We start from the raw sequence: 16,215 nt of genomic DNA, 5'->3' as shown, positions 1-16,215 counted from the left end.
AACCAGGTTTTTCTCTACTGCATGAAACTTACATATTTATGCTGAACCAATGGCACTAATATCTTTGAAAGAACATCTTCATCATAATACAAGTTATGTAATATTGTTTTAACCTGAATAAGGTATATTGCTATTTTCTATATAACTACACAGGAAATATAGCTGTGCCTATTGTGAAGTATAAGTTGATTTATCATTTAAGCATTCAGAAAATGAAGGCAAAATAAAAATAAAAATAATCTTGGTGAAATGAGGAGAACTTTAGTGCAGCTTTCAAGTTAATACTTAAGATTTAACACAGCTTGTCCCAGAACTAATAGCAAACGTGTGTGATGTAGCTAACACTAATAGCTTTAACAAATGAATTAGGAACTAAATCAGCCTTGCTGATTTTGGAATTGATCTGGAGAGCATTTTTAAAATCAGTTGTGGTACTTGTGCCCACAATGAAAGAGGTAAATCTATTGAGCGGTCTATGGAACGGACTCCCGGATAATATCAGAGCTCTCCACAATCTGTTGGCTTTCCGTAAGGCATATAAGACTGAAATGTTCTGTCGGGTGTTCGGTCGCTGGGATAGCTGGTCGCAGAGTGATCTTGTAATCCATGGTTACTATGTCATGTGGAATGAGTACTGTATGGGGTTCGGGTTATGACATTATGTAAGATGTATTTTATAGAATTGTGTTGCTGTATACGTTATTGTTTGTAAGCTGCCCTGAGTCCTATGGGAGTAGGGTGACATATAAATCTGACTGACTGACTAAATAAATAAATAAATCTATGAGTTGTTGCTAAATGTATGCATGCGTGAGAGAGAATTGGAAATTAAATCAAAAAAATCTGGGATTTCAATAACATTAATTAAATAAAACATATTGATACACCTGATTGATACAAAAAAACTCTCATCACTTACAGAAAAAGCCCATGAAAAATTGCCGAAAACTTTGAAGAAGGTGTTGGGTATAGAAGGCCAGTCTCAAACCAAGGAGTCATTAAAGCCCCTATTACATTTGCTGAAGCCTAGTCAATAGCTTTGTGGAGAGAGGGGTGGGGCACAGGGATTTATAAAGCGACTGGACAAATATAGAGCTTCTCCTTTATACAGTTTCAAACCTTCTGTGGGGTCTAGGCAGGTTTCAGTTGTTTAAAGAGACTGGTGACTTCTATTGGATACATAATAGAATCATCCTGTTGGAGGGCCATCTCATCCAACTACTTTCTTGATGCAAGAAAGGAGGAAACCCAGAGCTAGAGCATTCCAACAGATGACTGTCGAAGCTGTGCATGAAAACTTCCAGGGATTGAGAGGCTACCTCTGCAAGCAATTGTTTTTTGTTTTGTTTGGGGGGGGGGGTGTTGGTCAAACTGCTCTTACCATTAAGAAGTTTTTCCCAACATTCAGTTGCAACCTACTCTCCTGTAACTTAAGCCTCTTTGATCTGGTCTTGACCTCTCGTGCAGAAGAGATCAAGTCTTTGCCCTCCCCTATGCACATGGAATTTATTTTTATTTATTTTTTAAGCAAAGGAAGACTTCAGTATGCCAAGTCAGCAAGTGTAACTTTGAGAAATCAGCTTCATTTTATTGACAGCTCCACTGGTCACATTGTCTCGGTTGATGTTCCCAGTCATGTTACAGGGGGGGTCAACTCACATAATCAGCTATCTAAGGTTAGTTAGGTTGGGGCATGTGACCTCAAGTCTAACAAGCCTGCACGTTTCCTCCTACCCCTTCTGCTCACATAGTTTCTTTAAACTACAGCCCTACCGCTCACGTGAAGCTGGGAACTGTGGTTTAACTCTGGTAAACAAGTCAGGTTGTGACAAGCAAGTTTGGAGTTAGTTTAACATCCTGGTTTGTCAGTCAGAGTTAAGCCACAGTGCTCTGTTTCACACAAGACACAGAGCCTTGGTTTAGAAATCAGGAAGTAAATGTCATGGATCTGTGCTCCAGCTCATTAGGCTCAAGGTGACGTTGTCAATACTAACCATAGTTAGCGGATCACATGAACCGACCCACTGAGTAATGTAGTTACTGGCCAACATCCAGACTAACCCTCCACCAACATGCCATGGTTTCCCATTCTATGAGGGAAACACATGATTTTCATCACTCTTCCCTTCTCTCTGCAGTTTTCTGTGCCTGCTAAAGCTATGTTCCTGGAGCATAGGTTGTTACATCTTCATGCCAGATGGTGGTTTTGAAAGAAGATACATGCACATCCATTTTTACTATATGCTTATAACTTTAGGACTATAAAGTATCATGCAACTACACATGGTATGGGTACAGCTTTCCATGTTTAGTTACTCAGCACAAAGGAGAACTTTCATCAGCAAAAGACAATAAAAGCAACAGTGAAACACACATATCAGTCGTAGAGCATGATTTATACTTGCAGAAGGTTCTATGTTCAATATGTGGCATCTCCAGAAAGGACTGGGAAAGACTATTGTCTGATACTCTGGAGAACCATTATCAGTGTAAATAATATTGAGCTAGATGGACCAACAGACTGACGCAGTATAAAGGCAGCATATAGGTTTCCGCTACGAACGTCTGTTTAAATAATCAATGTCATCTATTCAAGGGTGGGGGGGAATCCCATTGGTTCAGACACATTTTCTGTGGGAGAAAGAAATGTCTTCCATAAACATGAAGAAGAATTTGGGGAAGGGATGATTTAATAGCTTGTATTATTGTCCTTTGTTGCATTTCTGGGTGGTTTGAAGCTCATGTGAAGTTCTAATCCCCACAGTGGGAATAATTAAAATATCTTTTTCTTTTCTTGTTCCAGTTGACTGACGATATTATCGCAAATATATATAAAAGAACTGGGACTTTTTCAAACAGCAAATTAGAAGTGACTACAAACTGAAATATGTTGGCTGCAGAATGCTAACAAATGAAAAGATTACATAATGAAACGAAAGAAAGAAAAGAAAGAAAGAAAAGAAAGAAGGAAAGAAAGAATTAGTTCTGATAATTCTAATTTGCTACTAAGGAAGTGGGGGAGAGAAGAATTAGTCAACACATTGTATGCAGACAATGACCAGCATTTCATCAAAACATGTGTTCCCCCACCACCACACTTTCATTCATATAAAATACCAGTGCATCAAACACTACCCGAAAAACTAAGAAAATTAAGAGTGATAAAAATAGAGTGCTGCCAGCACAAACACCCCCCCACACACACACACAGAACAAAGAAAATTAACATTAACAATGTGGTAGTGGTGTGTTTGTTTTTGATATGTAACCCAAAACTTGTTTAGGCATAAGAAAACAATTCTTTCCCATTTATTCTCTACAGCTTCTACATCTACAGTGACATCCAAGCAATTTTCTTTCCAGTAAATGGCTAACTAGAATAACTGGTGCACAGGCTTACACTGCTGTTTCTAATTGTCTCACATTGCTGCGGGTACCTAAAGGAACACCAAAAGTCTTGTGCAAGAACGCAAGTGTGCAAATATTTAAAGTTGTGCGTGGGCACTTCAAGAGCACAACTTACATGGTGCCCCTGAAATTCTACTGCTCAGGCAGCTGCCTGCACTACCTTTTGGACTGCACCAGCCCTGGACATATGATGGCAACTTCTGTCATCCAGCAGCAGAACGTCTGCGAGGGATGGGCCCAAACCAGTTTGGTGGCTCAGGATGGAAGTGCCAAAGTGGTTCGGGTGGGTACACCCAAACCAGTCCGGTGGGGTGGGGATCGGTTCCTTTAAAAAGGAGGAATGCAGGTCCTTACTTGCTCCTCTGCCGACCCACCACTTATCTGGAACTGCCGTTGGTGTGCAAAAGACCGTGTGCAGCTGGTTGTCTGCTCCCAGCACTCTGCGTGCGGTGGCCATGTACGTGCTGACGCCAAGTAGCCATGTGCCAAGTAGCACATGGGCTACTTGGAACAGGGAAGCAGCTGCACACAGCCGAGCTGATTCATGCACATCTCTAATGCCTGCCTCCCACAAAAGGGAACAATGACTTTGCCCTAGGAATGAGCAGCAGCTGATGAACTTTTCAATGAAACATAGAGCCTCCTTCCCCTACAGGTGAAACTCGGAAAATTAGAATATCGTGCAAAAGTCCATTAATTTCAGTAATGCAAATTAAAAGGTGAAACTGATATATGAGACAGACGCATTACATGCAAAGCGAGATAAGTCAAGCCTTAATTTGTTATAATTGTGATGATCATGGTGTACAGCTCATGAAAACCCCAAATCCACAATCCCAGAAAATTAGAATATTACATGGAACCAAGAAGAAAAGGATTGTGGAATAGAACAATATCGGACCTCTGAAAAGTATACAGTGTACTGTGCTTGATTGGCCAGCAAACTCGCCTGACCTGACCCCATAGAGAATCTATGGGGCATTGCCAAGAGAAGGATGAGAGACATGAGACCAAACAATGCAGAAGAGCTGAAGGCCGCTAATGAAGCATCCTGGTCTTCCATAACACCTCATCAGTGCCACAGGCTGATAGCATCCATGCCACGCCGCATTGAGGCAGTAATTGCTGCAAAAGGGGCCCAGACCAAGTACTGAATACATATGCATGCTTATACTTTTTAGAGGTCCGATATTGTTCTATTCTATTTATTGTTCTATTCTATTTATTAACCACCCCATAACAAATTGTTCTCTGGGAGGCTCACAACACAACATTAAAACATCCAATAAAAACACAGAAGACATTAAATCATAACAGACCAAAAGGGGGCAGGGGGAGAAAATACAAACTACAATGCAAAGCAATTACTCTTTAAAAATCAGTTAAAAATAAAATTTAAAAATCAAAATTTAAAAGGCCACAAAAATTTAAATATTTCTTATGATCTGCCAACAGGAATGGGGGAGAGATGCTGAAATTGCCCTTGCAGCATATCCTATAGATCATGAATCACTGGGCAACACAGAAAAGTTGTGGGAGAGCTACACTGGAGACAGAAAAATGCTGTCCATTTACCATCTACAGGAAACATAGGATAATCCATATGAGAGCAAGGCGGGGGGGGATGCATTTACAAGCACAGCTTACTGGAATGTCAACGGAAGCCACAGGTAAACCAACATAGCAAGCACTCCAACAAGAAGTGATTTTATTCTGCCAAAAAAAAAAAAGTACATATAAGATTTTCAACTTTTTATTTTTGGAAAATGTAATTCCCCGCCCCCCGCCCCCTTACTAGTTTTAGTACCTTTATCTCCCATAATCTCAGATCTAAATTCTTCATCAGTCAGATGCTAGCTCTGGGATAAAGGTATCGTCTTTGCTGGGGAATGAAATTCCACCCAGCATTTTTGTATTCAAACTCTGTTGCATTCAGCATAATCAGGCAAGAATGCCATTTTGGAGGCTGGCACATATGCACTATGGACCCTTGTGTGACCCAGTCATGCCTGGTTCAGTTCAATTCAAAGTGATCTGGGCAAACCAGTTTTGTGCACACCCCTAACCAGGAGTGGATTTTTGTGCAAAACTGTGAATGCAGTTCTGGTATTGAAAACAAATTCGTGGCTGACATACACCCCAACATTTCACTGATGAAATAAGGACATGCCTGTGAATGGGTAGGAGATGTGGCCAAGCAACCTGGGAGGCATGACTCCTAAGCCCAAAGAAAGGCAACTGGCCAGATGTTGATTGTGTCAGGCACCAAGTCCTGACACCCTCTCACCATCTGGATTCCCACACTGAGGGGAGGACTACTGGCCCACCCCGACCCCAGCCACACAAACTCTGAGTGGTGAGCAAAGCAACCTGCCAAGAGGGGCCATTCCGAACTCACTGGGCCACATAACCCTGAAGGGCTGTTCCATGGCAACCGCCCACCTCAATGGCCATCCAGCAGAACACCATCAGGCATCCTACCAATCCACACCCTCACTCTGCTGCCACAGAAGGGGGGCAAACCTCTATTTAATCCCCCTTCCCCCACCATTCTAATACCTCATGAAGGCCCTGTTGCAAGTCCCAAAGGAACACGTTGTTCCCCCATCCCAGAGGTGTATGCAATCCACCCTTTACAGCCAAAGGAATACTCACTTCAATTAATGCAGAAATCTTATTAGAGTTTAGTTTCCCATGATGGCTCCAAATCTGGCATGCTTGTAACTTCCATTACTTCCTTTCTTCCATTACTTCCTTTCTCCACCACCTGCCAATCTCCTGTTTGCTTTTTGAGCAGTTGTGAATTTAAGCTAGGCCATGCCAAAGGCAGTCCCTGGCATTCTGATCAACTCTGGCCCCTAGGCCACCAAATGTGGCATCTTGTTGGACCATTCCAACAGCCAACCCATCCACTGGGCCACCAGATGTGGCATCAATTTCCCATTGGACCATACCAACAGCAAAGCTGGCCACTGGGTCACCATTGCACTTGTTTTTTTAATCTCTTAATCAGATCTGTATTTTTATATTCTAGCTGATATTTTAATTGTGTATTTTTTGTTGTCTTGTTTTAACTTTTGTGTGAACTGCCTTGAGATTGTTTTAATGAAAGAAGGCATAAAAATTAAATTAAATGAATGAATTAATAAAATAAAATAAATGGAATGCAGGTCAATGACTGAGCCCATCCACGCTGCTGTGGGTGCCCCTTTCACTCCCCAGGAACACATACAGCAATCTGGAACTGCAACCCTCCATCTGTGATGCTGCAGTGGCCACACAATTCTCATGGTCCGTGGTTCCGCCCTCTAGCCCCATCCACACCTCCGTGGAGGCTCTGTCAGTCCAGATCTGCTCCATCCACGAGCTGCAGAGGACACACTTCTCATGGTTTGTGATTCCATCCTCCAGCCTATCCATGCCACTGTGGAGGCTATCGCATTACGAGATACATGTAGCAGCCCAGATCTGCTCTATCTGCACCACTGTGGAGGACACACTTCTCACAGTTTGTGGTTCCGCCCTCCAGTCCATCCATGCTACCATGGAGGCTATCTCAGTACAAGATGCATGTTGCAGTCCAGATCTGTTCCATACGCGATGCCACGGAGGACACACTTTTCATGGTTCATGGTTCTGCCCTCCAGTTCATCCAAGCCACTGGGGAGGCTATCTCAGTACAAGACACATGTAGCAGTCCAGATCTGCAACACTCATTCTGTGACGCCACAGAAGCTACACGTTACTGTGAGGTGTGTGTGCCGACTGCATTAAATAAGGACATTCCTGTGATTGGGTAGGCGATGTGGCGAATTAAGATGTGGGCAAATTACTAAGGAGTTATTGGTGGCAGTGATACAATCTATCAGAGATTCTTCTATCATTATTATTATTATTGCTGTTGTTGTTGTTGTTGTTTACACAGTCAGACAGGTGTTATTGACTGGTTTGTTTTATTCAGACATCGAGTCCTTCCCAAGGACCAGGGATAGCTGAATTTTAGTGTCAATGTTGTTGCTGTTGTTATAGATATCGTCGCAGAATATAGGCTGTTCCCAGTAAAGTTGCTTTTTGTCATTATTTTTGTAATATTATTATTATTATTATTATTATTATTATTATTATTATTATTATTATTATTATCTGTTGTTGTTGTTTATTCGATTTCTATACTGCCCTTCCAAAAATGGGTCAGGGGAGTTTACACAGAGAAATAATAAATAAATCATATGGATCCCTGTCCCCAAAGGGCTCACGATCTAAAAAGAAACATAAGATAGACACCAGCAACAGTCACTGGAGGTACTGTGCTGGGAGTGGATAGGGCCAGTTACTCTCCCCCTGCTAAATCAAGAGAATCACCATGTTAAAAGGTGCCTCTTTGCCAAGTTAGCAGGGTTTTCTTTTTAATTAATTTAAAACCCAGTCAGCTTGCCAGGCAGCAGGGAGAGGCGACTCAGAGATAATTCCTCCCACATGAGTTGGCTAGCTGGGTCTGTTCCTTAAACCCAAACCAAGGATCACTGCCCAAGCCCTCCATACACTACTACACATTGCTGAAGACAGTCTGAATCGCACCCACTATATGCTGTGCACTGGAGACTGCCCCAGCGTTGGACACCCATTGACATGCAGGTGCACTGGAGACAAGATGCATCCACTCACTAACCCACTTCAAGATTTACTTTCTAGAGACTCTAGGGGAAGGAGTGGTGGTTTTCAGGCCTGAAGAAGGGTTTGTACTTTGCTTCTGGTGTTAGGCAATTCCTGAATGAATCAGAAGTTGAGTGAGACTGTGCCTTTATATTATGTCCTGCCAGCCATATCAGAAAGTTGGTGAACAGAGAAAGACTCATATAAGGCATGGCCATGAAAAATGGGCAGAGAGGGCAGAGGATTCACAGTAGCAATCCTATATTCTCTATATCGTGATTTATCATCTTCTCCCTTCCCTTCCCTTATTTCCTTACCCACAGTAATGAAGGCAGTCAAATGCATAGAAATAAAACTTCCAAACCTTACTGGAAGTGTTGATAGAAAGATCAATGTCTAAACCCTAGAATATCAAGAGTCCGTATAAACATAGATTGCTTTGTACTCTGATGGGTCAGTAGTTTACTGAGATTTCTTCCCATTTTTCTTCCCATGTTTACTGGGATTTCTCCCATGTTTACTGAGATTTCTTCCCATTTATGAAATGCAGTACAGCACTTTGCCTAATGGTCTGGGAACATCAAAGATGATTTAATTATATATTTGGAGCAGGAGTAGTGTATATATAGTGGGGGAGAACATGTTCCAGATAATTGGACTAACAGGAATTCTGCTATATCAGAACTGCTGGGTTCTCAAAATACTCAGCCTCACAGACCATCTGTCTGCCTTAGCAATGCTATTTCTGCATTCTTATCTATGGACTTTCATGCTTATAAATAGGGCCATAAAGTCAAATGGTTCAATTACTGCTTCTGTGAATACAGTTCAGTTTATATTCACAAACTCCACACTGTTGACTGTCATCTTCACAATGCACTATTCTCACTGTCATTTAGCCATCTAAAATACATGTTCCTAATGCTCAGCTCAAATATCTAGGGCTTCCAAATGTTTAAAGAAAGGTCTGCTTCATGAGCATGCCTGTGAATTCGTTTGCATGGAAATGTGTACGAAACTTAAACAGTGTGGAATGTTTTTTCACAGCCCACTATCTACATCAAGGATTCAAAGAATATAAGTACAGAACCCTCTGTAACAAAGTGCTGGCAGTATACAGAGTAAACAAAAGCCCACTTCTGATCAGCAGTGTAGCGAGTGACACTGGTAGCGGCCCAGGTCCAAATTTTTTGGCAGGCCCTCGCCACTGTCACCACAGGTCCCTACCTACCTGCCGCTGGCCTCTTGCAGCCAGTGTGCTTCCTTTTGCCAGCTGCAGCATGGTGTGATGGTTATCCCTGGGATATAGCAGAGCCACAGAGGCCAGGGACATGAGAAGGTCATGGGGGAGGTGGGAGGATGTGAGAGCAGTGAATAGTGGGATGGCTTGCTATGAACGGCAATGCCTGAGATGTCTTTCCTCAAAGCCCACACAGGCGAGGCCCCCAGCACCCTGTGCGCAGAGTACACAGTCGGTCAAAGAGAGATCTGCCCCTGCTTCTGATTACCTACCTTCCCCTTTCAACCTTCATGTACATCCTGACAGGTTCACCTAACCCTCTTTCCCCATCCTGTGCATCTCCAGTTTGTTAGTTTCCCTCAGGCATGAGGAACAAGCCTATCAAGGAAGAGGTGAAAGCCCCCAGCAGTACCAAGGTCAAGGTAGTCAAAGTAATGAGCAGCGGAGTCGCCAAAGGGGTGGCCAAATCGGAGAATGCAGGTACAAGACGCACCAGCACCAAAGGTACAGTCAGAGCAGACATCAAGGAAAGGGCAGAAAGTGAGGAGGGAACTGAAAGGTAAGGAACTGTAGAGGTCACTATCAGACCTGACAGGTAGGCTGGAATTATGCATGTCAGGGGGGCCAATAGAAACAGGGGGATAATCACAGAGAACATAGCTGGGGGTAAGGATGAGCCAAACGTTCTCCACTGAGAATTTTCAGTTTGAATTTAGGAGATGGAGGCCAAAATCATCCCAGCGCCCCGCCCCCCCAACTTCTTTCGGTGCTGCTGCTGCTGCTGCTGCTTTCAATGCTGTGAGAGTTCTCCTGGTGGTAATGGCAATACATCTCCTGCAGCTGCACACTGGCAACCACCATTCCCCAAACCCCGGCCCAGAATTCTTCTCATCCTATCCAGATCCAGACCTAATTTTCTGACTAGGTGGGAGGTCTTCTGGGTGAGGATAATAATCCCAAACCAAAGCCTCAGGAATCGTGTGGCCTGAGGACAGCAGCATCAAGGCCAAAAGCTAGTCTTGGCCTCATGGCCAGATTGGAAGACTTGTTCTGATCCAAAACCCTCAGATTCAGGAGAGTAAAAACCAGAAGTTAAGGGACTGAGTCAGGCCTGAAAGAGGCAGAATACCAGAAAGGGCAGTCTCAGAAGCCCATGGTCAAAATGTCCAGTGTAGCTGAGATAAGCTGGGTGTCCAAACACACTAGTGATACTTGCTTGTTGTCCTCATTGGGGGAGACCTCAATGTGGTGCTTCTTCTTGCACTTTGCAGGAGGCCCCTCTCTTCAGATGCCAAGTGTTTATGGTTCTTCAAGTCGTAAACCTTGTAAGACCAGAAAGTAAAAGACCTCCCTTCCTGGCATCTCCAAGATAAGGTTGAGAGAGACACCTGCCTGTAACCTTGGAGAAGCCGCTGCCAATTTGTGTAGAAAATACTGACCTAGATGGACCAGTGGTCTGACTCAGTATAAGGCAGCTTCCTATGTTCCTAAACCATGGTGGTGACCATCTTAGGAAGGGAATTTCCCCCACATATGAATGCACATCTTGCAACTCAGTCACTTTGCTACAGACATGCATGTAGGAAAGAAGAAAAAAGTAATTCCTGATTTCTCAGAAAGAAAGGAAGCCCAAAGATGCCAAAACAAATAAAGGAAAGAAGAAGCAGGGTGGAGGGAATCCTGGCTGACATGCTAAATCTGCAGGCATCCAGCCAAAGAATGCACACCTGCAGCAGCTCCGCCCCCACTTCTAAAGTGCAGGTGCTTGTGCCAGGGAAGCAACTTTTGTCAATCTCTCCTTCTCCTGGAAGCACTCTGTGCAATGTGCAGCTATGTCCCTCAGGACCACATGGCCCTCACACAGAGCATCTCCAGGTTAAGGGGAGATGCAAAAATGGCCTCCTCCACATGAGCACTCTCACATTTCAGAAATGGAAGCAGAGCTGCTGCAGGTGTGCATCCTTTTGCTAAAGCAAGTTTGTTGTCAGTGTGCGTTCTCTGAAAGCGTTCTCTAAAGTTGCTGCTCACTTGGCTGTCAGAAGATGTACAAGTAGGAAGGCCTCACCTCACTCCTTCAGACATGGGCATCTCTGCTTTTCGGTGGGATGGGTGAACATCAGTTTCCTGGTTAAAGCTCGAGGTACTTTCAGAGTTGCTCTGCACAGGTGCAGGTCCCATTGGTACAACATCACCGAAACCATGAAGAACTTTGGCCCAGATTTAATGAGGAATGTACAATAGCTCAGTGGTAAAGAAATTGCTTTGCACATGTACAAGGTTCAGTCTCTTCAACAACCTTCCACTTCATCAGGTGCAGTATTGGTCTCTGGAGCTTTGGTGTCAAAACTATCTGCCCTGGTTTCAGATTCCAAAATAGAAAAATCATTTCTGGTTTTCAAAAAAGGTTCCAGGTGGCAGGGCTGAGCAACTGTATAAAAGCTGTACAAAATTTTGGAAAGCAAATCAGAGCACACAGCTATAGGTGAGATGGACCTATAGCCTAACAAGTATAATGCTACTCTTTACATCCTATTCCTAATTATATCCTCCTTATAGCCTAATTATCAGCAGTCCTGAGCAGTGTTCCCTCTAAGGCATGTGCGTTCAGGCACACGATTTTTGATGTCAGCTCAGTTAATTTTAGATCCTGCTTAGGTTGAATCTGGAAGGTCCCACTCTGAATACATATGCACACACACTGCGTTGATTCTGTTGCCCAGAACAAAACTCATTTGGCACCAGTAACAGGGATTCTAACAGGGATTCCCAGATGTTGCTGACTACAACTCCCATAATCCCCAGCCAAAGGCCACTGCAGCTAGGGATGCTGGGAGTTGTAGTGAGCAACATCTGGAAATCCCTGTTAGAGGGAAGCGTGTTTGGCACACAAATGGAAAAAAAACTAAAACGAGAGAACATTGATCCTGAGCTAGAACTGAAGGAAGCACACCCTAGTTTCTGCTCTCACAAACTGTCAATTCTGGAATGAGGTGTGTACTTTTATATAAATTGACTTACTTTACAAGCTCCGTACTGATTGCAAAATCTCTGGCAATATTTGGCAGGAAGCATTGGCAGCAACAGCACTATAACCTAATCAGTACAGTAGATGTTAATTTAACAATGATTTAATTTAGCAGCTTCATTTAACAATAAGAAAAGGTTAAAAATCATGCTAGGCTCTCAAGTAATAGACCTCAGGTTATAATATGGTTAATGTATAAAATGTTGTGCCTTCTGCATTATTCTAGAGGAGATCACTTTTAACTTATGTTAAGAGTTTAAATGTTGGTGCCCAGAACATTAAACTCAATTACAATTGCTTGATTTTTCTGTACACTAAGGGCTGGGCACTCCTTAAGCATCTTGCAATAAATATATGTCATGAACTCTTTCAAGAGGAGAAAGTTAATTATATTTCAAATTCCAGAGGTCTCTGCAAATAGTTTCACGGCTTTAATCTCATCTTTATTTGACAGGAAAGCAATAACAACACAGAATGGCTCCTAAGAACCTGAAAGTAAAAAAGGAGCAGTCTGTATGATAGTGCTATGAAAATTATCTGTATTTTTTTCCCCTTTAACTTTGCTGAGCTTGCTTGATGGTTAAATGGTTTCATACAAAAGAGAACTGCAAACAAGTTTACTTGGGGAATGTGAGGGGGAGAGACTATTAACCATTGAAGAGCTTAGCTGGACAAACTAGGGAAGTGTACCTAGTCAGCTCTGAAACACACAACTACTGTAGGGAGCCACATTAGTCCATTAGACACAAATTCAAAAGCCAAAGTAGGGGAACACCTTTGGTCGGAGCAACTAAAATATCACAAAGCAGCCAGCAAGCTTTTTTCTCCAGAACTCTTCTCTGAGCTAGATATTAAGGGAAACAAAACAAAAACGGGGAGACAAATGAGCGCATCATAGAAAAAAGACAAGGCCCACAATTTACGACAGGCTTAAGGAGGAGTGCGGAAGATTTTATGCACACTTAATCTGATTAGCCTCTCCTAGGTGCAAGACAGAAGGCTACTGGGGCAAAGAAACAAAATGGCCACTCTCCCATATATACACACACACAGTGTAGGATTTCTCTTTGCAACCCTAATCAGAACACAGAGGTCTCTTCAAAGACAGAGAGCAAAAGTTAAGAAGAAAGTGGTGGTCTTTATATTAGCAACACTGGAGATGAATTCCTGATAGTGCACAAGGAAAAGAGAAGTCAAATCAAGTAACATTACTCACTGATTAATTAAGTTACAGCCATTAGGCAACACTTCTTCCTCTTGTCAGTGGGACATTCACAAACAGGGTATTACTGAGCCAGCAGCTTGTTCTTGCTTGCCCAGCATAAGGTAGTCAGAGGTGCACTAGCTATTGACAGATGTATCCTTCATTAATGTGTCTAATCATTTTCAAAATCTACTAACCAAGTGTCCATCACCAAACCTTGTGGCAATACATTCCATAAGTTAGTTGTGCCTTACAGGAAAAAAAATGCCCTTTTATTTCTCTTGAACTTAACTACTACCAAATTAATGACCCTGAGTTCTAATGTTTTAAGAGGGAGCAACTGCTTTCTGTTTCCTCTCTCCACCTATGTGTATAACTTTATAAACCTTTCTCAGAGAAATATTTCAGAACATGACTGCACAGAAGCCTCGGAAAAAAGCTCTGTGAAAAGGAGCACTTTAAAATAGCCTTAACATGTTTATTTCAGCCTTCCAACGATAATGGATTATCCATCTTAGCAGCAGAGCCCTGTACTTTATTCTCTGCCAACTGCAGAAAGAGCTCTCTCATGAGTAAAAGTAGACAAAGAACAGGATAAGAATCAGAGTGACCTTGGCTCACAAGAAGGGACTATAATACATAACACTGGATCAATGGCCGACATTTGCAGAGCCCTGATACAGTAAAATCAATACAATGGATTTGGAAATATATGAAGGTATTTTGGACAAATTGAAAAGAATAACTGTATGATACAGAACTATAGGGCACATTTTTTTCATTAGTAACAAATGAAATGAAGAGTCATATAAGGGGGACAAATAGATGGATAACTCAGCATATCATGCCAAATAAGTTTTGGAACAAATGATTGTCTGAGACAGTTCTATTGATTCCTAGAGACAATAATACCTTCACCTAAAACATATTTCATGTCATCACTCCATTGATTAGGAGAAGGCATGAATCAATTTGCTGAGAGTTTGTGCTACACTTGTACACACTACAATTGTCTCAAGTTCAGAAAGGAGGTAAGAAGTGTAGGCCAAATAACTAGAACGCAGCTGAATCCCAAGAGCATTTCACTTACTTTAATACTGACATGATGCCTGGAGCAGTTTGAATAACTTGTTTTAAATGAAGTTTATCTGTTTTGTAAGGAGAGATTTTCCAAGATGTAACAATGCAGGACTTCTGAACACACACACACATATACAAACACTCCATAGGTAGCTGCACTGGTCCATGGTGGTCCATGGAACAGCTTACTAGAGCAAATTTAAGTGTATATTTGCTGGTCACAGAAATAGTACTGCACACATATTAAGATAGAACACATCTGCAGTTGTAAAAAAGGAACCTGCAACAACATTACGTTTGAGCTAATGCAGCACAAGTGTTAATTTTAAAGCTGCTAAGAGGACCACTTGTAGAAGATGCTAAGAGAGGTTGCTCGCATTTACTTTCAAGACAGAAATGAGTTGTTCATTGTGCTTTCCAGAGAACTCTTGGAGAAGCAACTTTTATAACTTTGACTTAAGGACTTCTGTTACATGTAAACCCACAGGGGAATACTGTTACATATATATGAATACAGGAAGGGGCCATATAGTGAGTCAAAATGTTGGTCAATTCTCTACTCTGACTGGCAGCAGCTGTCTCCAGAAATCTCAGACAGAAGACTATAGAGCAACTAAGCTTTTTGAGTCTCTGCAGGGCTATTTCAATTTCCATAGCCCTGTGGAGAAATATCAGCCACTATTTACAACATTACTATATTATTTATTTCAGGGGCATAGCTAAGGAAAGGGGGGGGCTTGTTCGCTCCTCTCCCTAGTGGCCCTTCAGAGTGAAGGAGATGAAGAAAATATGTAGGGGTGGAGCTGGGGGGCCCTCAGGAGCTCAGGCCCCCAATTCTTTGAACCCATCTGCTCAATTATAGCGACACCCCTGATTTCTATATAATCATAATACTGTAATCATTACAGAGAAGAGAAGCTCTATTCATCACTTCAGTTTGATCATATAAATATCCATAGCAGATTCAAAATAATATGAGGAAGTGCTTGTTTTGATAATATAGCTCCATAACGCTGAAGTTATTAATTCTCTGATGATTAGTCATTCTTCATTCACTAGCTGATTCAAGTCCAACCCATCAAAAGGTCCATTAATACAAATGTTATTCTAGGGCTCACTCATGCCAGTTGGCATGAAGAAAACATCCTTGCTTGGAGGGCCTTAATTTTATGCCTCCATCCACATTGCCCGGAGCAGGGATATGTTTCCACAACAGAGCAGCTTAGCCATAATTATGAACCGCAATTGCAATGTTGGCACTTTACTGCTTGGAGATGGTATCCAGTGCAATGTTTCATGTGCTGCATGATATAGGGGAAGTACATGTTTTTAAAAGGATGTGCTCAAGAGTGGCTTCATAAAATAAAACTTAATAAGCTGCTCATTTTTAAAAAGAATGATTTGTTATGGGCCAGCAGACAAATAAAATTGTTTATTTATTTATATTTTTATTAAAATGGTATAATAATGGGAGCATGGAAGTTAACAATGGATAACATAACACAAGCTCAAAGCTAGCATTTCATTCTGCAACACACACCAAGGCATGATGAGCACAATTGACCAAAGTACATCCTCTCCCAATCTCATTAAATAGTAGCCTTA

General features: G+C 42.1%; 1 protein-coding gene across 7 annotated transcripts in view; it reads right to left on the bottom strand.

Annotated features, from left to right (window-relative positions):
* Positions 1-16,215, bottom strand: part of DISC1 (DISC1 scaffold protein) — a 311,857-nt gene that overhangs the window by 153,404 nt on the left and 142,238 nt on the right. Inside the window, exons 10-11 of one of the 7 annotated variants that reach the window (XM_053298904.1) lie at positions 12,320-12,394; positions 11,558-11,740 (exon numbers count right to left, since the gene is read on the bottom strand). The exons of the other annotated variants lie outside the window; for them this stretch is intronic. Of the exons in view, the coding sequence (XP_053154879.1) occupies positions 12,321-12,394 (74 nt within the window). The 3' untranslated portion in view covers positions 11,558-11,740; position 12,320. Of the gene's footprint in view, positions 1-11,557; positions 11,741-12,319; positions 12,395-16,215 lie in introns of those variants that run through there. 7 annotated transcript variants of the gene reach the window in all.

The sequence above is a fragment of the Hemicordylus capensis genome, chromosome 1 (assembly GCF_027244095.1).
Source record: "Hemicordylus capensis ecotype Gifberg chromosome 1, rHemCap1.1.pri, whole genome shotgun sequence".
Lineage (NCBI taxonomy): Eukaryota > Metazoa > Chordata > Lepidosauria > Squamata > Cordylidae > Hemicordylus > Hemicordylus capensis.
This window is presented reverse-complemented; position numbering and strand designations above follow the sequence as displayed.